General features: G+C 38.7%; 1 protein-coding gene across 1 annotated transcript; it reads right to left on the bottom strand.

The window, feature by feature from the left end:
* Positions 1-3,425: 3,425 nt before the first annotated feature.
* On the bottom strand, positions 3,426-5,204 carry LOC121382344 (putative nuclease HARBI1). The gene is made up of 2 exons (XM_041511930.1): positions 3,825-5,204; positions 3,426-3,563 (listed from the first exon to the last, which is right to left on the bottom strand). The coding sequence occupies exon 1, from the start codon at positions 4,915-4,917 to the stop codon at positions 3,829-3,831; it is 1,089 nt and encodes a 362-aa protein (XP_041367864.1). The 5' UTR covers positions 4,918-5,204; the 3' UTR covers positions 3,426-3,563; positions 3,825-3,828.
* Between the last annotated feature and the right edge of the window lie 19,437 nt (positions 5,205-24,641).

Genomic DNA, 24,641 nt, shown 5'->3' with positions numbered 1-24,641 from the left:
TGCAGGCCGAGTGGGCCACCATCCCCCGGGACGTCATCCGTACTCTGGTTGCTTCAATGTGCAGGCGGTGCCAGGCAGTTGTCAACACACGCGGAGGCCACACCCGGTATTGACTCCAGATGACCTTGACCTTGGTGGTGTGTCCTATCACTTACTCACAATGGACTAGAGTGAATTGTGAACAATCCTGCAACATTTGGTAATTATCGGACTCACCATTCAATAATTAAATCAATTCTCCAAATGTTACGACAGTGTGGTTTTGCGTTTCTTCTTTTGAAGAGTATATATATATATATATATATATATATATATATATATATATATATATATATATATATATATATATATATATATATATATATATATATACAGGGTTCGACGTTAACTTGATTTATTACTAGACCAGTGGACTTGTATGTCTTAAAATTTACTAGACCTGACCTAATGTCAACTAGACCAAACTGCTGAATGACAAAATATACCTAAGCAGGGCTAATTCCTTTTCATATTGTTCTTTAGATTTTGCCTTACTCTTTCTTTTCTTGGACAAGTCAGTTTCAGACGGGTCTTTGTCAGATGAAAACCCGTATTTAAACAGGTCCATTTTTTGTCTGCTCGAATACGACCGTAACCACATGTAAATAATTCGAAAACGAAATCAATTGTCGTATATTTGAAAACCCCGAAAAGAACGTACACTATTGTATGTTTTGCATTTATATTACATTATTCGATTTATTGGGGGGGGGGGGGGGGGGGGGGGGGGAATGTACCAAAATATCAAGCAGAAACAATAATACTGTTTTCGCTTATAGTATTTACAACATAGATCTATGCGCACTAAATTTAGCAAACGCACACTCTTTATTCGACAAACCTCGGTCGATTCCGGTATCAACGGAATCGACCGAGTTGTGACGAATGCCACCCTCTACAAACATTTCCATATCGGATTCGTTTAATTGAATTATTATGTTTTAACCTACATGTAATATTTGTAAGACATGTGAATGCTTACCGACATTTTAATATACTTTTACATACCTAAACAATTTAACATGTATGCTTAATGACCTAGATGTGCAAAGTTTGTCATTTCAAAGGGTTTTAAGTAAGCAGTATTACATAATTGTATACAAAAATAATTATTTATGCAGGAAAATAAGGTGTGATTGGGGCGTCAACAGTAGAATTGTCACTAATTACAATGTAGTTTCATACGAAAGGGGCTTAAGTTATAATTCTTAACTGAACTGTAGAATAGAATTTAGATTTGATATACCTGGATAGGTTCCCATCTGTTTCTCTATGTTTTACATGGTCGAATAGAAAACTCAGTAGGTCGCATTGATCCCGCAAATACTTTCCCTCCACGATCTTTATTTTCAACAATATTGTCTACAGCAATCTACGATTGTTCTGTCCGTCCATGGTCCCTGTATTCTAGTAAACTGGTATCATACAGGTTTGGATTCTTACACACTTCGTTAATGAGAAGTTCGTCTTCTATTTAAGAAAGGGGAACTTTTTTAACGCCAGCCATCTTTATTTTTACCTCAACAAAGCAGAAACGCAATGCGCAAAAAGATAAATAAAATTCATCTCGGGCGGATTGGAAACGGATCACCCGTGCGAACGCTGAAAACATGTCAGTTTCACTCGCTTCGCTACGTCATCTTGCGTGCGCCTTCCGCGCGAGTTTGTTCGACGGATTTTTGTTGTCGGCAACCTTGCGGCGACCTAAATTTCCGTTCCGTATGGAATCGGCGAGTGAAGTATGAATCAACCTTAGGGTGAGTGAGTAAACGCATTTACGTGCATATATACCACGAAGGTTTCACGCACGCCTATCATGCGCTTAATCTCTGACTTTCGCCAATGACTAGAAAGAAGTGTTTTATTTAACGACGCACTCAACACATTTTATCTACGGTTATATGGCGTCAGACATATGGTTAAGGACCACACAGATTTTGAGAGGAAACCCGCTGTCGCCACTACATGGGCTACTCTTCCGATTGGCAGCAAGGGATCTTTTATTTGCGCTTCCCACAGGCAGGATAGCACAAACCATGGCCTTTGTTGAACCAGTTATGGATCACTGGTCGGTGCAAGTGGTTTACACCTACCCATTGAGCCTTACGGAGCACTCACTCAGGGTTTGGAGTCGGTATCTGGATTAAAAATCCCATGCCTCGACTGGGATCCGAACCCAGTACCTACCAGCCTGTAGACCGATGGCCTGCCACGACGCCACCGAGGCCGGTCTTCGCCAATGACTAAGTCCAGGACAGGGGGTGTTTAGTCTTAGGGCCGATTTCTCGTCGACCGCTCAAATATGCAAAGTTTAAACCCTCGCTCACGATCACTTGAACCTAGTTCACAATAAACCATCAATGATTAAAGATCCCATTTCACGTGCGAAATCAGTATCTCGCTCAGCAAAACCTGGCTGTTCCATGTTGCGTACATTTCATGTACCCCTTTATTGTGTCTTGTTTCAATCAGTTATGGCAACACGTTCTACCAATTACAGCTCGTATGAACGGGAAATACTTATTGCTGTAATTAACGAACATCGGAATTTAGTAGAGAATAAAAAAAACAGATAGCAGAAGCAGCAAGAAGAAAGAAAGTGCCTGGTCGTCTATAACCAGTAAATACAACGCAGATGAAAATACCCACAACCGAACAGCCAAACAATTAAAGGCCTGTTGGAAAAATCTAAAAACACGGGCTAAGAAAACAAAAAACCCAAATGTCAGGCAGGAAACCTTCAGCACCGGCGGTGGAGCTCCGGTACCGAGTCCAACTGGCGAAGAAAAGGCGGTGGAGGGAATTATTCAAGATGTATATGACCCTCTACCCAATAATGTTGATGATGATGCCACACCGAATGAAAATGGTACGTGTATATTGTAATTAAAAATAAGTCAATTAACATTCTCCTGAAGTAATGTTTTTAATTACTTTAACACCTTAGCGTGAATTGCGGGTTTTTTTTCATATTTAAATCAATCCCTCTGCTGATGCTACTCTTGCCAAAAATACTAAAAAAAATTTTTTACACATTCCCAAAGACGACAACGCATATCACTTCCTTCGAAGAACTAGCTAAAGGACACTGGTTGTGATGGGGAAAACCCCGATCCAGCAAGAGCAATCTATCATACAACCCATCGCAACTAAGTCGAGCACTCTAACACGGAGCCACATCCCGGCCACATTGTGATTTAAAAGTCATATATTGTAACATTCATCCCTTGCAAACAAATGAATTTACGCATTTTAATCCTTACAGCCCACAATATATGAAAAAAGGTAACTAGCAATACAACTTCACAATAATACACACATTTATTTTTACCATTAACATATAAAATTAAACAAATAATACAATATTTACAAACTAATTATACAGTAATAAATGTACATGTATGTTGTAGATGTCACTGCAGATGTTCAGATGGCCATCACTCATGAAACACCTGCATCAACCTTTGTGCACTCGGAAATCACCGAAAATGTCGAAACCAATACATCAAGTACGTCAGAAACCACTGCAAAACAACAACCACAACCATCTACATCAACCGTGAGGTGTGTTTCTCGTGACAATTCTTGTTCAGCCGTTAAATGTTTTTTTAAATTTACAATTAAAGACACAGATATCATACTAAAATATCGAAGAATTGAACACCGTGCAAAAATGAAAATATATCAAAGAGAACTTGAAATAATGGAAACCGAACATAATTTAAAAATGGAAATACTGCGATTAAAACTTGAAAAGATTAAAAATAAAACAACTGTTTAAATACCTTGTCAATTAGTAAAGCAATCCTCCACAATAGCACGTTTTCTTGTTTGTCCACGAATGTCTGCCCGTCTATTTACAGCTTCACCCAGCGGTGGTAGGTAAAGATTAGGAGCGTCGTCATCGTTGTCGTCGTTGTTGTCGTCTTCGTTGTCCCCCTCGTATTCTGGTTCAGGTACATTCCACAATTTTAATAGCTGGTATAGAACAGCTGCTGCGGAAATTACCACAAGTGTTCGCTGCAGTTTCATTCGTATTCCGAAATGTAGACAAGGAAATCTTCTTTTCCAAACCCCAAACATGCGTTCGATACTCGACCGGCCTCGTTTATGACAGAAATTGTATCGTCTCTCTGCTGGTGTCTGAGGATCAGTAAATGGTGTCATTAGGTAGTATCTGCAAGCATAACCACCATCATCCAACAATAGTCCCGTTACATGGCCATCTTCAAACTTGGTTCGTAGTCTACTGTTGTCAAAAATCCGACTATCGTGAGTGCTACCTGGCCAACGAATTACCATATTGGTAATGTTGAGGTTCACATCGCACACCATTTGTACATTGATTGAATGATACCCTTTCCTATTTCTGTATATTTCAGCGTTGTAACCACCTGGATTTATTATTGCAACATGCGTACAGTCTATGGCACCTACAACCCCTGGGAATTCACTATATATGAAGAAATTTTGTTTGGTACGATCTATCTCATCACCAGAGGGAAATTTTATGTATTGCCTATGTCGTGCTGCAATAGCCAATGTAGTGCGCCATATTGCACGGTTTGCACTTGCCAAACTCACTGACGTTAAATCTGCACAAACTATTTGAAATGAACCTGTTGCAAGAAACCTCAATGTCAGTAGTATTTGCTGCATGGCTGTAATGTTATGGCTTCTGTTTACAAGTTGTAATTCATCGTGTAACAAAGTTTCTAAATTATGCACACCTTTCTTTGAAAAACGGAATCGTTGCAGGAATTCATCTCCACTGTATGCGTCAAATGGGTCAAACTGTATCCTAAAAACACGTGGGACGTTAACGATATGGCGATTTTGTTGCAGAATTTCAAGATCGTCAATATCCGAGTCGGCCATAATTCTATGGATCAAGGCCTTAAACGCCCGATTTGGAGGTTTAACTTGAACCTGGTTCAAGAAGATTTTGATCCAAGATTCAAATTTGTATTGCAACGAGAAATATTGTAAAGCCCTGGTTAAATTGTTTTCTTTGATATGAAAGACGCAGACCCTAGTTTAAACTCGTAAAAAAGGACTCAAAGTTTAGTTAATATATAAACCTCTAACACATTTGGATAAAGTTACAGCAGAGTGAAAGAAGAGTCTGTGACGTTATAACAGGGTAATATCCTTTAGAAAAAACCTAGAACTCGAATCAATAACCGCTACTTCTCAAACGCACATTCGTTTTTAAAAATATGGGGGGGGGGATGCATTTTGTGGTATTAGAAACAACAGGATGACCAGAAACACTTCTGTTCTATGGAAATGGATAATCTAAACAATAAAATATAAGTAATTTTTGATTTCAGTGATCATGAACGGCTCTATACTGTAGTGTTTAAAAACTAGGGTCTGTCCCTTTTATAGTTAGTTGTTAGTAAGAGAGATGTTGGCGCAATGGCTATTTAACCGTTAAATTGCGATTGGAGCTGGCACTACAATACGGCTGCCTAACAGCGACGAAAGCTTACACGTTTGTTTTATTTAACGACACCTCCAGAGCACGTTGATTTATTAATTGTCTATTGAATGTCAAACATTGGGTTATTATTATAAATAGTCTTTAGAGTAAAATCGCCACATTTTGTATTAGCAGCAAAGGATCTTTTATAACATATTATGGACTTTCCCACAGCCACGATAAGATATAGCCTACAAAGGCCTTTGGTATACCAGTCGTGGGTCTCTGGCTGAGACGGGGGTGGATGGGTGGTGGTGGGGAATCCAATTAGAGAATGGATCCACTAAGGGGTTTCGATCCTGCAACCAAAACGTCTAGGGCGAGCGTTCTACCGACTGAGCTAGATCCCGCCACCATAACAGTCATGGAAAGAAATGTTTTATTCAACGACGCACTCAACACATTTTATTTACGGTTATATGACATCACACATATGGTTATGGACCACACAGATATTGACAGAGGAATCTCGCTGTCGCCACTTCATGGGCTACTCTTTTCGATTAGCAGTAAAGGATCTTTTATATGCATTATCCTACAGACAGGATAACACATACCACGGCCGTTGATATGCCAGTCGTGGTGCACTGGCTGAAACGAGAAATAGCCCAATGAGCCCACCGACGGGGATCGATCCCACACCGACCGCGCATCGAGCGAGCGCCTTACCACTAGGGTACATCCCCCCCTCCCCATAACAGTCATGGAGTTGATAACTTAAACATGTATCCTCCAAGTTGCAATTACTTGTATAATATACCGTTATTTTAACATACATTAAATTTTGTGATAAGTAATCACAAATTAATCTATATCACACTTCAAGCTTTACAATACATAAAACTGGAGCTTCCCTTGGTTAGGGTGGTGATACGAAAGTGTGTGCGTATGTATGTGCATGTGTATTTTAATCAATTGCCAATAAGCATGTACATGTATATATAATATTTTGTTGGGTACCCAGCCCTGTTGGCATTAAGTGCAATGAAAGGGAAAATTCTGATGCCAAATCTGCTTCGTTATTATCACCTTCAGTGATTTTAAACATCTTATAGTAACTAATACATCTTTTCGATTTGGGGGGGGGGGGGGGGGGGGGGGTGTGATGCAATGGAATTTGGAATGTTTCGTAGGATTGATTCCAAAGGGAAAAAGTGCGTAGTTTGAATGAAGGAAATTGGGAAAAAATTTTAACGGTCCGCCGAAAAATAAAGAGGGGAATTATAGGCTATTCCCGTGGACCTTTTATATACAGGTATATACGAAATTATTGAGATACCAAATCCTGTTTGGATTAGTTACAAATATTACGACGATCAATAAAAACGCTGAATATTAGTATACAGACACTGTCTGATATTGTGAATAAATATATATACAAAAATAATTCGGGACATTGTTCTTGGTTCGAGAATACCGGTAGGTTCGACCGTTGGGCGTTCGAGCCAATGAGATTCTATTATATATATATATATATATTTCATATGTAATACCAGTCGATCGAAAATGTTATTATTCGAAAACATCAGGAAGGAAGGAAATGTTTTATTTAACGAAGCACTCAACACATTTTATTTACGGTTATATGGCGTCGGACATATAGTTAAGGACCACATAGATATTGAGAGAGGAAAGCCGCTGTCACCACTTCACGGGCTACTCTTTTCGATTGGCAGCAAGGGATCTTTTATATGCACCATCTCACAGACAGGATAGTACATACCACGGCCTTTGTTACACCAGTTGTGTAGCACTGGCTGGAACCAGAAATAGCCCAATGGGTCCACCTACAGGAATCAGACGAGCGCTGTACCACTGAGCTACGTCAGAATAGTTCCTTCAATTAAAAACTATAACCTGTTATGCTCACAAGAATTAAAATCTTTTGTGTTTCTTCTAGTAAAAGGAGGAAATTGTTTTTATTTAAATTTTGAATGACCTATTAAAAATTTAACGGATAAAATTTCTTAATATTGTATCGAATAACTATTCTTGGCCTACTGTTTCATGACTGAAATTTAAAGTAAATAATTGATATTCCTTTTATCATTTTGATAATGCTGAAAGTCATGTTGATAATAAAAGGTAATGCATTTATAAAATGGGTTTCAGATAATATAGAAACCAATCAATTTTTATCTGCGCAAAAAGTATGGTAAAAAACATAAACAGTAGCGCGAATAATATGTTTAATGTATATAAGAATTGTTCGTCTTTTGTGCGTGTGCGTGTGCGTGTGCGTGCGTGCGCGCGCGTGTGTGTGTGTGTGTGTGTGTGTGTGTGTGTGTGTGTGTGAATTTATCGATGTATAAAAGTCACAAATTGTATAAAATCGCTAATGATTTTATACTAAATTTGTGACTGCTTATATCGAAAAATTCACAACAAAATGACAAACAATTTTTATCATTACAAACAACACAATTTATTTAGTTGAAATGTTTTATACTGAATATATTTTATGGGTGCGCAACGTCCTTTAATTATTGATGTTGAATGTTTTTTGTTGAACACCCTTCTTTGGATTGTAGATGTTGAATGTTTATGGAGTGTACCCAATCCTTTTGTTATTTACATTATTATTTTTTTAATTGTGGGTGCGTACAGTGCTTTTATTGTTGATTTGAATGTGTTTTTGAGTGCTCTCTCATCATTTGCTTATTGATATTAAATGTTAATGTTTAATGTTTTTAGGGGTGCGCACTCATCCTCTGGTTACTATTTCTCGCTCCAGCCAATGCACCGCGACTGGTACATCAACGGCCGTGGTATATGCTATCCTGTCTATGGGATGGTGCATATAAAAGATCCTTTGCTGCTAATCAAAAAGAGTAGTCCATGAAATGGCGACAGCGGATTACCTCCCTCAATATCTGTGTGGTCCTTAGCCATATGTCCTTAGCCATATAACCGTAAATAAAATGTGTTGAGTGCGTGGTTAAATAAAACATTTCCTTCCTTCCATCTTTGATTATTGATGTTGAATAGGTTTGATCTTGATTTTTTTTTTTGTGGGTGCGCACCATTCGTTTTTAAATTAATTGATATTGCATACATTTGAGGGTGCGCACCATTCGTTTTTAAATTAATTGATATTGCATACATTTGTGGGTGCGCACCATTCGTTTTTAAATTAATTGATATTGCATACATTTGTGGGTGCGCACCATTCGTTTTTAAATTAATTGATATTGCATACATTTGAGGGTGCCACCATTCTTGTATTACTGATGTTGAAATGTTTTTGGTATGCACCTCGTTTGGTTATTTATATTGAATATTTCTTGTGTTGATTTTGAAAGTTTTTGGGGTGCACATCCATCGTTTGATTTTTTATGTTGAATATTTTTGGGGTACGCACCCATCCTTTGATTGTTAATGTTAGATGATTTTTGGGTGCGCACAGAATGTTTAAGGAGTGCACCCCATCGTTTACTTCTTGATATTGAATATTTTTCTGGGTGTACCCTATCCTTTGATTGTTAATGTTGAATGTGTTTGGGGTGCGCACCCATCCTTTGATTGTTGATGTTGAATGTGTTTGGGGTGCGCACCCATCCTTTGATTGTTGATGTTGAATGTGTTTGGGGTGCGCACCCATCCTTTGATTGTTAATGTTGAATGTGTTTGGGTGTACACCATCTTTTAATTGTTGATGTTGAATGTTTGTTGGGTGCGCACACATCCTTTGATTGTTGATGTTGATTGTTTATGGAGCTCACCCCATCGTTTGGTTATTTATACTGAGTATATTTTTTGACTGCGCACCATCCTTTGATTGTTAATGTTAACTTTTTTGGTACGCACCATCGTTTGATTGTTAATGTTAACGTTTTTGGTGCGCACCATCCTTTGGTTAATGTTGAATGTTTATGGAGTGCACCCCATCGTTTGCTTCTTGATATTGAATATTTTTAGGGTCCGCACCTTCCTTTGATTTTTAATAGTGAATATGTTTGAGGTGCGCACATATCCTTTGATTGTTGACGTTCAATGTTTTTGGTTGATGTTGAATGTTTATGGAGTGCACCCCATCTTTTTCTTTTCGATATTAAATATTTTTTGTGGGTGCGCACCATCCTTTGGTTAATGATGCTGAACGTGTTTGGGTTGCGCACCCATCCCCTGATTGTTGATGTAGAATGTTTATGGAGTGCACCCCATAGTTTGCTTATTGATACTGAACTTTTGTTGTGGGTGCGCACCAGCCTTTGTTGATGTTGATGTTTTTGGAGTGCGCACAATCCTTCGAATTTTTGTTTAGGTGTGCGCACCATCATTTGGCATTTTAAAAATAGTTTTGAGTGCATACCGTCAGTTGACTTCTTTTGCTGAATGATACATCAAAACGTTGTCTTGTCTCTGAAACACAAAACGAATAAACTATTTTAAACAGTACTTTGAAACACTATAAAAAGAAGAAAGCTTTTAAGATGTATACATATATTAAATAATAAAACAATGACATCAAAAAACAATAACTATATAGATTTAAAACTAACCCTGACGATGGGCTAACAGTCCGTAAATTGTCTATGACGTCACAATGCCAAACCTTCCCATAAATCCAAGTCCTCAAAATGGGGGAGGGGGTTAAAAAAATAGACTGGGGTTGGTTTCGTTTTGTTTGTTTTTTTGTCATAAAACCAGTATAGGAGTAGAAATAGTTCATTAAAAATAAATCTCGGCAGCCGAATGAACTATTATCCTGTTCAATTATTTAGACCCAAAGTTTTTTGCAAATGTTACGTTTATTTCCTATTCGATATTTGTTTTCTTTGCATTTACATGAAAACAAACCCAAACCCCGACAGGTTTTATATACAAATCATCATATAAAATGCACGAAGTTGACTTAATTCCACTTTTTAAAAATCTCTGTGTGTTCGGAATGCACGTTATTTCTCCTATAAATAAATAAGGTCATTTGCATATCAAAAGATTGGGATCTGAGGCTACGTGAAGGCCATTATAGCCTAACACAACTGAGGTGTAGCACAGTAATAAACACAAATCACCTCACACACCGCAGGAATGTGCTTTCCAAATTTAAAAATAAATTTAATGCAGGGCCGGACCCAGAAGACCGGGGGGGGGGGGGGGGATAAAATGTCAAAGGCCACCAACATCAAATAATAATAATTTTTTTATTTAATTTGCCTCTAAATTGGGAAGTCATACGTATATATATATATATATATATATATATATATATATATATATATATATATATATATATATATATATATATATAGTATTTATGGTGGTGCTAGGGGCTGGGGTTTGGGGGTGGGGTATTACATTTGTAATGCGAAAAACCAAAGGGCTATTGTTCGGACTCGTATGGGTTCAACCACTTTTTCATCCCGCATACACAGCCCTGAATGTCCAAAATACGATAGCATTGCTTTGTCAATAACATCATTATTTCGATCTGTGACTGCACGTGCTATTGTAGCAATGTGTAAACTACGTAAAATACAAGTTAGGTAGGGTATATAAATTCATTGAAAATGTAATAGTCGACATTCTTGTTATTGTTATTTGAGGAAAAATATGGGTACATCGAGAAACACTTCAGTTGATGTAAAATCGTGTATTAAGAACGTTTTCGATTATTTTGAAGATGAATATCAGCGCGGTAGACCTAGGTATGCTTCTTATCGAATTGTCGATCGAGTTGCCGCTGCACTTAAACTTTCGGTTTCAACAGTAAAAAGAACTGTGAAAAATCTAAGCTCTACGAATCCGAGCACAGAAATCACTGTTAAAAAACGCGACCGAAAACTCATCGATTTATTTGATAAAGATGTTATTAGACGACGAGTATACAGATTTTACAGAGAGGGCGAATTACCTACATTACATAAGATTAACGTGGCTTTAAAGGTGTGGAATCAACATATCCATATCAACTTTACGAAGAACACTCCATGACCTCGATTTTAAATACCAACATATGTCTACAACCGGAAAAGTGATTTTTGAGGACGCCAATATATCACACAGGAGACTGTCCTATCTCCATGAAATATCCAGTTTACGAGAACAGGGGTATTTAATAGTGTATCAAGATGAGACCTGGGTGAATGTCAACCACACAACATCCCACCACTGGACAAATATCCACCCGGGCACAAGTACCGCCAATCACCTGCCGAAATCAGACGCTGCTGATCGAGTTCCTAAACTCTGTTCGGTGACTGGGAAGGGAAAAAGACTTATTATTTGTCATGCTGGCTGTGATAAATATGGATTGATAGATGGCTGTGAATTGATCTTTGAGGCTAAAAAAACGGTTAAGGGCCATTATGACAATGAGAAAGAAACTCGCTACCGCCACATGGCCCACTGTTTCCGATAAGCAATTTTGATAAGCAATAAGGGACGTTTTATATGCACCATCCCATAGACAGGATAGCACATACCACAGCTTTTATACATCAGTTGTGGTTCACAGGCTGGAACTAGATACAACCCAATGAGTCCACCACGTGGGATCGATCAGTCGACCTACCATGAGCGAACGCTTTACCTCTGAGCTACGTCCCGCTCCATATACAAAAGAAGCCTAAAGTGGGGTTGGGGTTGTGCAGAGGGTCACACCTCTACCAATCGCATGCATACCATATTCTTCTCTCTCTTTCCCTATAACCATATAACCAGAGATTAAAATATGTTGAGTGCGTCGTTACATAAATGACGTCTCTCTCTCTCTCTCTCTCTCTCTCTCTCTCTCTCTCTCTCTCTCTCTCTCTCTCTCTCTCTCTCTCTCTCTCTCTCCCCCTTCGGCACGCGCGCTTGTGTATTCCACAATATAATTATAATATTTGATACATATTTTTTTTTCAAACTGAGGTTTTGTCACTTGAACTCCCCACCTGAATCCGCGCCTGCTTCATGTTTACAGATATTTTCTTAAATATAGGTCATACTACGATTTGTGCGGATAGGACGATAGAACCGAACATTAGTTTGAAACGCACTATAGAATGATGCTTTTGATATGCAAATGACCTTAGTTATTTATAGGAGGAATAACGTGCATTCCGAACACACAGAGATTTTTAAAAAGTGGAATTAAGTCAACTTCGTGCATTTTATATGATGATTTGTATATAAAACCTGTCGGGGTTTGGGTTTGTTTTCATGTAAATGCAAAGAAAACAAATATCGAATAGGAAATAAACGTAACATTTACAAAAAACTTTGGGTCTAAATAAATGAACAGGATAATAGTGTACAAGTTCAGGGCCGTAGCTAGGATTTTTTGTTTGGGGGTGGGGGGGGTGGGGGGGAACTGAGTACTTAATAGTCTAAAACTCCTTAAACAGTTAAGAAGAGAATTTTCTTTAAGTTTCTATAATCCCCCCCCCCCACCCCCCGCCAGCTACGGCCCTGAAGTTGCCTGGTTTTGGTTTATTTAAACATCTATTATATTCTATTTTATTATTCAAACATGAAATGGAATTCGTCGTCAATAGAAAGACAGAAAGAAAGAAATGTTTTATTTAACGACGCACTCAACACATTTTATTTACGGTTATATGGCGTCAGACGTATGGTTAAGGACCACACAGATTTTTGAGAGGAAACCCGCTGTCGCCACTACATGGGCTACTCTTTCCGATTAGCAGCAAGGGATCTTTTATTTGCGCTTCCCACAGGCAGGATAGCACAAACCATGGCCTTTGTTGAACCAGTTATGGATCACTGGTCAGTGCAAGTGGTTTACACCTACCCATAGCCTTGCGGAGCACTCACTCAGGGTTTTGGAGTCGGTATCTGGATTAAAAATCCCATGCCTCGACTGGGATCCGAACCCAGTACCTACCAACCTGTTTACCGATGGCCTAACTACTACGCCACCGAGGCCGGTCGTCCTCAATAGATCATTTTACATAATGTTTCATTAGTGTTTGAATTGGTAGTCTATGGTTACATAGTCTAAATCGAATCAATATAATTCTTTTAAAAAAATGTTTGACATCTTAATTAATCAATGTGCTCTAGTCGTGTCGTTAAATAAACCAAACTTTTAACTTTAATATTGAAATATGTCACACAAAAAAACATATTTAGCTTAAGTAATCTATGCTTTTTGGCGATATTCGAAATCTCTTTCACTCTTGTATCATCAATTAATTATCATCAATATTAGGCCGTCTGAGCAAAAAGTAAATTACTTTCATTTCTTTTGTACTATTTCTTATTTTACTTTCAATTCCATTATTTGCTTAGGTTGGCTATCATAAAAGATTGAACAGTATTATTGTGATTTGCACATACAAGAGCAAAATCTAAAATCACAAAGGCAGAACTGAATAAATAGCTTGATGGCATTTCTTTACCAGACAAATCAGGACCCAATTTCACAAAACATCGTAAGCCTAGTTTGGCACGTAAACGTAAATCTACGACTAAAACACAGTTCTTCTTCTTATCATTATAGTACAACAAATATAGTTTTAAGTACACATATTTAATTTTCTTTGGTCATTAAAATGCTCCATCTCCTGTAATGATGTAATGTTCTGTGTGAAATAGATGCCAAACACGTGTAAACGTATGTCCGGTATAACTGCTAGTCGCAGACGTAAACTTACGATGTTTAGTGAGGTTGGCCCCTGGCAGGCCACCAACTGATATTGTTTGCCAAGCGCTGCAGTTTTACACATGCAAAATACAAAATACACCGAATGCTGGATCCATAAATAAATAAGAGAGTTTTTCGGTATTGTCAATGTCATATATTTGGAATAAAATTTATATTATGCGAGCCTCGGCGAGCGTAATACAACCTGATATTGCCCACAATGACGGTCGATAATTATATATATATAATTTTTAAAATTAATGGGATTCAAACTGTATATTTTAAAAATAAATTTTAAAAATCTAAATTAATATTTGCGTTTACTTTGTTATTCAGTATATATGTTGAGACATTAGATATAGGGTCATTTAACGTGGGTAACTTATTATTGAATATTTTGGTGTTTTGGGGGTGCACACCATCCATTAATTATTGATCTTGAATATTTTTGTGGATGCACCCCATCCTTCGAGTGTTGATGTTGAGTGTTTTTGGGGTGCACACCATCCATTAATTACTGATCTTGAATATTTTTGTGGATGCACCCCATCCTTCGAGTGTTGATGTTGAGTGTTTTTGGGGTGCACACCATCCATTAATTATTGATCTTGAATATTTTTGTGGATGCACCCCATCCTTCGAGAGTTGATGTTGAGTGTTTTGGGGGTGCACACCATCCATTAATTATTGATCTTGAATATTTTTGTGGATGCACTCCATCCTTCGAGTGTTGATGTTGAGTGTTTTTGGGGTGCACACCATCCTTTGATTGTTAATGTTGGATTATTTTTTGACGCGCTCCATCCTTTGCTTGATGTTAAATGTTTATGGAGTGCACCCCTTCGTTTGCTGATTGATATTGAATCTTTTTTGTAGGAACCGATTTTTTGTCTTCATTTAGTTGTGTGTAACCGAGAGATATTACTTTTTATCACAAACTGAAAAAACAGTATAGGAGTAGAAGTAGTTCATTAAAATAAATCTCGGCGGCCGAGGTTTGTTATAGTGAACTAGAGTAGAAGATGTCTGTTCTGGTTTTATTAAGCAATTATACAAAACAATTGGGGACAGCGAAACTTTAAGTTAAAAAAGATAATAACGCACAAGTTCTTATTCATTATTTTGAGCTCGTTGATTCAGTAATAAGTCGTTAATTTGGCATTTTGGTCAAAATAAGGCATGATTTTATTAATAGGTAAAACCAATTGACTTGATGGTTTTATGACGCAGGCCAATAGAAGTGTGTGTGTGTGTGTGTGTGTGTGCGTGTATGTGCGTGTGCGTGTACGCGTGTGTGTGTGTATGTTATATTTAGAGTAATTGTTAATCAATAGTATTTAGTATTTGAAGTGGGGGGGGGGGGGGTTGGAAGTGGGGAGATGGGGCACAATCTCGTGGGAGAGGCACAAGCCAGATGTTTTTTTAATATTTATTTTGATTAAGTAGAACAAACATAAAACGTAAATTTTCAGTTGGGTGCCGTCGGTGGGGACATTTGGGCCATTTCTCGTCCTAGCCAGTGTACCACGACTGGTATATCAAAGGCCGTGGCATGTCCTATCCTGCCTGTGGGATGGTGTATATAAAAGATCCCTTGCTACTCATAAGTGCAAACTTAGATACGATTTTTGAAGGGGTGGGAAATGAAATTTAACTTTTTATGCATGTATACAGTTATTGACATATTCTTCCTACCGACAGTTGACGACCAACTTAATAAACGCATTGTTTTTGGTAGCCAAATAAAATATGCTAAGCACTAGGCTTTTTAACCAATACTTACACTATAAGGGGAAAAAAACCCCAAAAACCTTCAAATTAGATAGCTAGTATAACCCCCCCCCCCCCCCCCGTCATTGTATTTCATTATAATCCAAAGACAGGGGGGGGGGGGATGTCTTGGATAACCGTTGAGTACACTAGAATAGGGACTTAGGACAATAGGAACAACCTCAACACCAAACTAGGGTTTACAAACAGACAGCATGCACCACCGCAACAGTACATAGGGTGCATTGACTAATGATAACAATGCACCCGCCTCCATTTAATGGCCCAACACGTACTATAATAAGGAGCCGGACAAAAGAATACCGGCTCCGAGTACACAATTGCACGGCACCTTGGGGAAGCCGGACAAAAGAATACCGGCCTACCCTATCCCACCCCAAATACTTGCTGCTGGTGGTCTACTTGGTACTTGGTGACACTGAAGAGGAGGACGTCGTTGAGGCTGCAACAAGAAGAAGATCGTGGAAAACCTCGGAACAACAGCGCCTTGCCTACCGGTGTGTACACAAGTGCACGAGCCTCCCTTGGGTTGTCATGCCACGACCAGAAGCGGTCAGGCCCTTTTTAAGGGCCATATGGGCAACCTAGGGAGACACCCCCACCACCCCCCACCCCGCCTCCGCCTGCGGTCCCTCCCCTCCCCCTCCCCCACCTTTCCTGTCCTGGACGGAGGAGGCTTTTGTGCCCAGGATAGGCGTGCGCTACAACAGCTTGCTCTGAATGTACACGTAAAGCCCTATGACCTGACCTGACTCATGGGAAAATGTAGCAGGTTTCCTCTCTAAGACTATATGTCAAAATTACCAAATGTTTGACATCCAATAGCCGATGATTAATTAAAATCAATGTGCTCTTGCGGTGTCGTTAAAACAAAACAAACTTTAACCTGTTTTTTAACCTATGAACAAAAATACAAAATGCTGTGCACACTTTTGTCTAACCCTCTACGCGGATAGTCGTGCAGTTCGCACAGCATTTTTATCTGTCCGTGTTCGCACGAACGGAAACCTGCTTGCCGTCATTCTTTCAATGGTGTAATTAAAGAAGCTGTGTATCACGGTGATTAAGCTGTCGCCCGGGGTGCAGTAAACAGCACGGTGTAAAAACAGTATAGATGTTAGCTCATAGTCACAGTATATGTAAGCTACTACAGTTTCCTGTGGATTGATTTGGACGGTTTCATGCGGTTGATAACAGTTGTGGTTGACGATTTACTTCGCGTGGCTATATGTCCGATAGCCCTAGTACTCTGTCAGAGAGCTAGACGGACATGTAATGAGAGCGTATAACTGTCCAAATGTCCGCCTAGCTCTCTTACAGTCAAAGTACTCGGGCTATATGTCCGATAACGCGATGAGAACTTACTTCAGGCCTGGTGCTTATAAAACGTTTTGCGTCTAGACTCGAAACTCTAATAGAGTCTGAGCCACTAAGGTCTCACTACACAGATGTCATCTGCCATTGAAACCCATGTTAAATTGCCCAGCTTCAAACGAAGATTGCCAATATAACGGGTTCTCGTTGGCACTAACAACATACACCATTGCGAACATACATTATATAAGCATTTATTTTCACTCCAAAATTGAGAACATTTCCGTTTCAGGTTTTTTGCTATATGACCGCATCTGGCTGTAGTACCGGTCCGAACAGGTGGTTCATTAACCGATTCACTCCGGCTATCACTTGCGCTATATACCCATGTCCCAAAAGGTCGATGCACAATATTACAAAATAACATGGGCAAAATACAGCCAGAAGGCTTACCATTAAACATATTGTTTTAATTCTTCACCATTTCCTAGAAGTGAATATGTGAACCATAATATGTGTCACAATTAAGAACTATAGTGATGAATGAACTCTCACCCGGAAGTGATCTGTGTAGTGAGACCTAATGTCATGACGACACCATACAAATTGTATGAGTGTGACGTCGTTGGAGATTGAGTCTGGACTCTAAAAGTTTTATAAGCACGGGTTCAGGCATGGACCCCGTTCCACGAAGCGATCTTAGCCCTAAGATCACCGTAACTGTACAGCTAACATAATATGCACGTAAGGTACCGGTTCCCATCCAGAGTAAGTTTTAAGGCCACTACACCGACTTCTCTCTTACTAACCACTAACCCACTGTTCTGGACAGACATTCCAGATAGCTGAGGTGTGTTTGCCCAGGACAGCGTGCTTGAACCTTAATTGGATATAAGCACGAAAATAAGTTGAAATAAAGGAAACATGATAATCTTACAATAATCATACTCTCCGCAGATGATTAACGTGGGGTAAGCATTTTCCATTTCTTACGAAGAGATAACCGTCGACAAAGACACGAAGATCATATATTATAGGGGTGTCTTTATATATATAATGGACCGGCCTCGGTGGCGTCGTGTTTAGGCCATTGGTCTGCAGGCTGGTAGGTACTGGGTTCGGATCCCAGTCGAGGCATGGGATTTTTAATCCAGATACCGACTCCAAACTTTGAGTGAGTGCTCCGCAAGGCTCAATGGGTAGGTGTAAACCATTTGCACCGACCAGTGATCCATAACTGGTTCAACAAAGGCCATGGTTTGTGCTATCCTGCCTGTGGGAAGCGCAAATAAAAGATCCCTTGCTGCTAATCGCAAAGAGTAGCCCATGAAGTGGCGACAGCGGGTTTCCTCTCAAAATCTGTGTGATCCTTAACCATATGTCTGACGCCATATAACCGTAAATAAAATGTGTTGAGTGCGTCGTTAAACAAAGCATTTTTTTTTTTTTTATATATATAATGGGTTTTGTTATATGGAAAGAGTAGCCCATGGGGTGGCGACAACGGGTTTCCACTCTCATTAGCTGTGGTCCTTACAACAATACGACACGCGCTTATAACTGTAAGTAAAATGAGTTGAGTGCGTCTTTAAATAAAATATTAATTCCTTCATTTTTCTTTCTTCTTCTTTTTTTTTCTTTCTTTCTTCCTTCCTTTGTAGGGGTGTCGTTAAACATTCATCCATTCATTATTCCTTCCTTTGTTTGTTTTTGTTTTTGTTGTTTTTTGTTGTTTTGGGGGTTTTTTTGTGAGTTGTGTTTTTGGGGATTTTTTCAAACAAACAAAACCCCACCCACCGCAACAGCCTTGAATGTTGTATGAAAATAGTTGACAATAACTGTTGGTAGCGACAACACACAAGTTTATTAAAACTGTAGTTGTGTTTGTATTTTGCATTAGTAAATGATATTATATTAATACTTTGAAGCGAGATGGCAGCCGTAACCTAAGTCGGATCCAAGCAGTGTGGAGTGCTCTCAAGTGATGAAGAATTACTGTTACGGCATGGCCGCCGGAACTGGGGCGGTAGGGGCGGCAGGGGCGGTGGCCGTCGCTCCAATAATTTGACCAGTTGAGATCGCCGTCCAAAGAATTTTAACACTTTACAAAATTTTATTTGTATTGCAAAATGGTCCTGGTCCAAATCAGTTTTGTCATTATAGATTAATATTAGATTTGTATATAGATCTAAATAATTAATATCCCTATCCGATACGCCTTCCATGATATGCTAAATAGACATTTAGGAGATAACCATATGGAGTTTTTAGATTTGCGGGTGTTATTGTCTATTTGATCCCGCAAATGTAATTTTTTACCGAAGGCGTTAGCCTGAGGTGAAAAATGAAACATTTGCGGGCATTAAATAGACAATAACACCCGCAAATTTAAAAATCATTATGGTGATGTCCATTGTAAACTGAATCGTTTTTCTACGGAAATAACTTTATATTTGGTATTTCCCTGAAATCATGACACTGATCAACATACTTCTGTTGATGCCCGCGTTTTCCGCCTTGCGAAGAGTAAAAACATACCTACGTACCAGTATGTCGCAGAAAAGGTTAAATCATCTGATGCTTTTGCATGAAGTGATGAACATAAGGACAGATTGGACAGCTTGGATATGAAATCTGTAGGCAGTGCATTTTGCAGTGGTCACAACAAAAGAAAGTGTTCAAATTTTGAGTACCGGTAATGCAGAAAAGACAACACAAATGGCATATCTGAGACATCATCGGAGACACACCCTCATTAAAAAAAATAATAAAAAAACCCAAACAAACAAACACAAAAACAAAAAACAACATGGGTGAAGCGCCTTCTAGTGCTGTGGCCTGAATGCATTTATAAACTTTCAAAAACGTTTTTAAAATGTAACTAAACGCTCCTTAAGGTTTTACTAAATAATTTTCATTTCTGTTTAAATAAAACAGCAAGACATTTTATCACAATCAAATATTATATTTGATGTCCAGAAGCCGTTAAAACCGTTTTTTCCAGTATCTACATTTCAAAATGTTCCCGGAGATGGATGCAACCGGACCCCTTAGCAATTTCGGGTAACTTCGTGGTTCTCAACATCGCTAGTCCGCTGCCCCAATGTCACAATCATTCCGGCGGCCCTGTTAACGGTTTGTTTGTTTTGTTTAACGACACCACAGGAGCACATTGATTGATTAATTAATCATCGGCTATTGGATGTCAAACATTTGGTAATTCTGACTCGTAGTCATCAGAGGAAACCCGCTACATTTTCCTAATGCAGAAACGGATCTTTTATATGCACTTTCCCACAGACAGGAAAGCACATACCACGGCCTTTGTCCAGTTGTGGTGCACTAGTTGGAACGAGAAAAAATACTGTTACGGATAATCACAATGGGCCGAATTTACATAGCCTGTTTATGACTTACAAGCGTGTAATTACGTATATTTACAAAGCCTGTTTATGATTTACAAGCGTGTAATTACGTATATTTACAAAGCCTGTTTATGATTTACAAGCGTGTAATTACGTATATTTACAAAGCCTGTTTATGACTTACAAGCGTGTAATTACGTATATTTACAACGAAAGAAAGAAATCTTTTATTTAACGACGCACTCAACACATTTTATTTACGGTTATATGGCGTAAGACATATGGTTACGGTCCACACAGATTTTGAGAGGAAACTCGCTGTCGCCACTACATGGGCTACTCTTTCCGATTAGCAGCAAGGGATCTTTTATTTGCGACCGGCCTCAGTGGCGTCGTGGTTTGCCATCGGTCTACAGGCTGGTAGGTACTGGGTTCGGATCCCAGTCGAGGCATGGGTTTTTTAATCCAGATACCGACTCCAAACCCTGAGCGAGTGCTCCGCAAGGCTCAGTGGGTAGGTGTAAACCACTTGCACCGACCAGTGATCCATAACTGGTTCAACAAAGGCCATGGCTTGTGCTATCCTGCCTGTGGGAAGCGCAAATAAAAGATCCCTTGCTGCTAATCGGAAAGAGTAGCCCATGTAGTGGCGACAGCGGGTTTCCTCTCAAAATCTGTATGGTCCTTAACCATATGTCTGACGCCATATAACCGTAAATAAAATGTGTTGAATGCGTCGTTAAATAAAACATGTCTTTCTTTCTTTCTTTGATTCAAATATGTGTACTGGATGTTTAAATCCATCCCAGTATTTGTAGTTTGTATGTAATTTGTGGGATGGTGCATATAAAAGGTCCCTTGCTGACAATCGAAAAGAGTAGCCCTTGAAGTGGCGACAGCGAGTTTCTTCTTTCAATATCTGTATGGTCCTTAACCAAATGTCCGACGCCATATAACCGTAAATAAATTGTGTTAAGTGCGTCGTTAAATAAAACATGTCCTTCACCAACGACACTCAATGTGGTGACCTATCAATATCCGTAACAGTCAACGTGTGGACGCTAAACCTCTCTAATTCATGTATCATCATATAAACGGTCTTTCAAGGGTGTATACTACCAAATCAAATCCCACAGACGACAATAGTAACGTATGTGGCTAAAATTCCTACCTGCGGTGTATCAATCGACATAAACGCCACGGATATAAATACTACAACCCCTCACCTTTAAAGTGAATCAGAAAACAATGGGGGTCAAGCTGCTCATTTCTGAGACAACGGGTAGCGTCTATGACTACTTTTTTTTACAGGTACCCCATACATGTTTCAAGTACAAGGCTACTTGACACAGTGGTACCAGATGAAATAAAATTGCATAAAAAAATTTGCCCAGATTAAGCTTCTTTTTCTTTTTTTTACAACCAACACACTCACATTTATCACCAACCACATGACTCGCGGTGTTCACTTCTCTATCAAACGTTGGGTGCACCTCGAACTTTGACCCATCCGGTAGTTATTTGGTTTGGTACTACTTCATCAGAAATGACATCCAGTATTAGAGGTGCAGAAATGGAAAATAGTTCACTAGCCCGCCAGACAAAAACCAACTAAAATTTACTAGCCCGACAGTATTTCTACTAGCCCATAGAACAATATATTATTTTTTAACAATATTATAATATACACTTCAAATTATAGATTTGATAAATATATTTGGAGTCGTCTATTGACAATGCGGTATATGCATGTTGTGTATTTCATCATAATTCTGAACAGTTTGTTTGAACGGTTTGGAATTCTGGCATGTCTGATTTAAAAAAAAAAATTACATTCATCATAAAAAGACAGATGGTCCTTCGGACTAGTAGTTATATTTTTTTAACTCGTCCGTCAGAATTTGTTCTCACATTTGGCGAGTGGGCGTGCACTTTCTACACCTTTTATCTGAGTTAGTAAATATTTAATTACACCGGAAGCCATAACTTTCAAATGTTGCTAAAAATTATAGTAATTTCTATAGTAAAAAAAAAAAAATCTACAAAGAGCATTTAGAAATGTTATGTTGAACCACATAGTGATATATCTCGGGAGGCCTTTGTGAACATTATTAATTAACTGCCGCTGCACGCCACCTTGATGATTAGTTGGGGGTTTTTTAAGGTCATTATGAATAAATAAACAAGTTGAAAGGTAACGCAATATGGCCCTGTTTGTGTCTATAACAGGTCATTCAGTAATTGTTTTTATTTTATTATTATTATTATTTATTATTATTTTATTTATTTATTTATTTATGTTTTTTATTTAGTTTATTAAAAACAAAAACAAAATTATTTTATTTTATTATTATTAGTAGTAATATTTATATATATATATTTTTTTTTATTTTTTTTTTTTTTTTGCAGCAACATGACATCGTTAATGCATTTACCTTATTTAACACCCAATAGCCTATGTATTTTTAGTGCTGGGATGTCGTTAAACATTCATTCATTCATTAATTCATGGGGCGGGACGTAGCCCAGTCGTAAACCGCTCTCTCGATGCGCGGTCGGTTTGGGATCGATCCCCGTCAGTGGGCCCGTTGGGCTATTTCTCGTACCACGACTGGTACATCAAAGGCCGTGGTATGTGCTATCCTGTCTATGGGATGGTGCATATAAAAGATCCCTTGCTGCTAATCGAAAAGAGTAGCCCATGAAATGGCGACAGCGGGTTTCCTCCCTCAATATCTGTGTGGTCCGACGCCATATAACCGTAAAATAAAATATGTTGAGTGCGTCGTTAAATAAACTATTTCCTTCATTCATTTATTCTTTTGCTGCAGCAACGTGTCATCAAAACGCATGATATCGTTACATTGGTCTACGATATATATCCAGGCTGGCACTGATTTATCCCAGAGTTAGAAATGACTTAGTATTGACTTAGTGTTCATTATGGATGGCTTAGTACTGATTTAGTATTGACTAAAATAATTTTTAATTTTTTTTTAAAGCACATTGAGTTATTAATCACAGGCTATTGAATGTCAAGCATTTGGTTATTTTGACATATGTAGTCTTATGGGAAACCCGCTACATTGTTTTCATTTTCTCAGCGATGAAGTAAAGTTTGTTTTGTTTAACGACACAACTAGTGCACATTGATTTATTAATCATCAGCTATTGGATGTCAAACATTTGGTCATTTTGACATATAGTCTTAAAGAGGAAACCCGCTACATGTTTCTGTTAACAGCAAGGGATATTTTATATACACCATCCCACAGGCAGGATAGCACATACCACGACCTTTGATATAGCAGTCGTGGTGGACAGACTGGAACGAGAAATATCCCAATGGGTCCACCGACGGGTGTCGACCCTAGACCGACCGCGCATCAGCCGAGCGCCTAACCACGGGGCTACGTCCACCCCCTTTCCTCACAGATAGGACAGCATATATCATGGCGTTTGATATACCAGTCGCGGGACGGAGAAAACTAGAGAATGGGTCCACAGAGAGATTCGATCCAACGACCAACAAAGCACATCAAATACCACCCCAATTTAGCATTGACTAATATTGTTAACTACAAATAGGATCTGCTAGTTCAACTGTTCTGGCTCATTATGCTATTTTTCGCTCCAGCCAGTGCACCACGACTGGTATATCTAAGGCCGTGGTATGTACTATCCTGTCTATGGGATGGTGCATATTAAAAGACCCCTTGCTGCTAATCGAAAAGAGTAGCCCATGAAGTAGCGACAGCGGGTTTCCTCCCTCAATATCTGTGTGATCCTTAACCATATGTCCGACGCCATATAACCGTAAATAAAATGTGTTGAGTGCGTCGTTAATTAAAATATTTCCTTTCTTCAACGGTTCTGCTTGTTTATTTAAATATATACTCTTCAAAAAAAGAAACGCAAAAGGGTACAAATGGGTTATAACTCCGATTTTATGTTTCCTACCGGTTCATGCTTTGTGAATATAAGGTCATTGCATGTCCCAAACACATTCCCACGGTTACATTCGATAAAACGCACCTACTGTACAATAAAG

This window comes from Gigantopelta aegis, chromosome 9 (genome assembly GCF_016097555.1).
Source record: "Gigantopelta aegis isolate Gae_Host chromosome 9, Gae_host_genome, whole genome shotgun sequence".
In the NCBI taxonomy this organism is placed as follows: Eukaryota; Metazoa; Mollusca; class Gastropoda; order Neomphalida; family Peltospiridae; genus Gigantopelta; species Gigantopelta aegis.
This window is presented reverse-complemented; position numbering and strand designations above follow the sequence as displayed.

Excerpts from the sequence above, each read along its gene's own strand:
- LOC121382344 (XM_041511930.1), bottom strand. The coding sequence starts at position 4,917 with ATGGCCGACTCGGATATTGACGATCTTGAAATTCTGCAACAAAATCGC.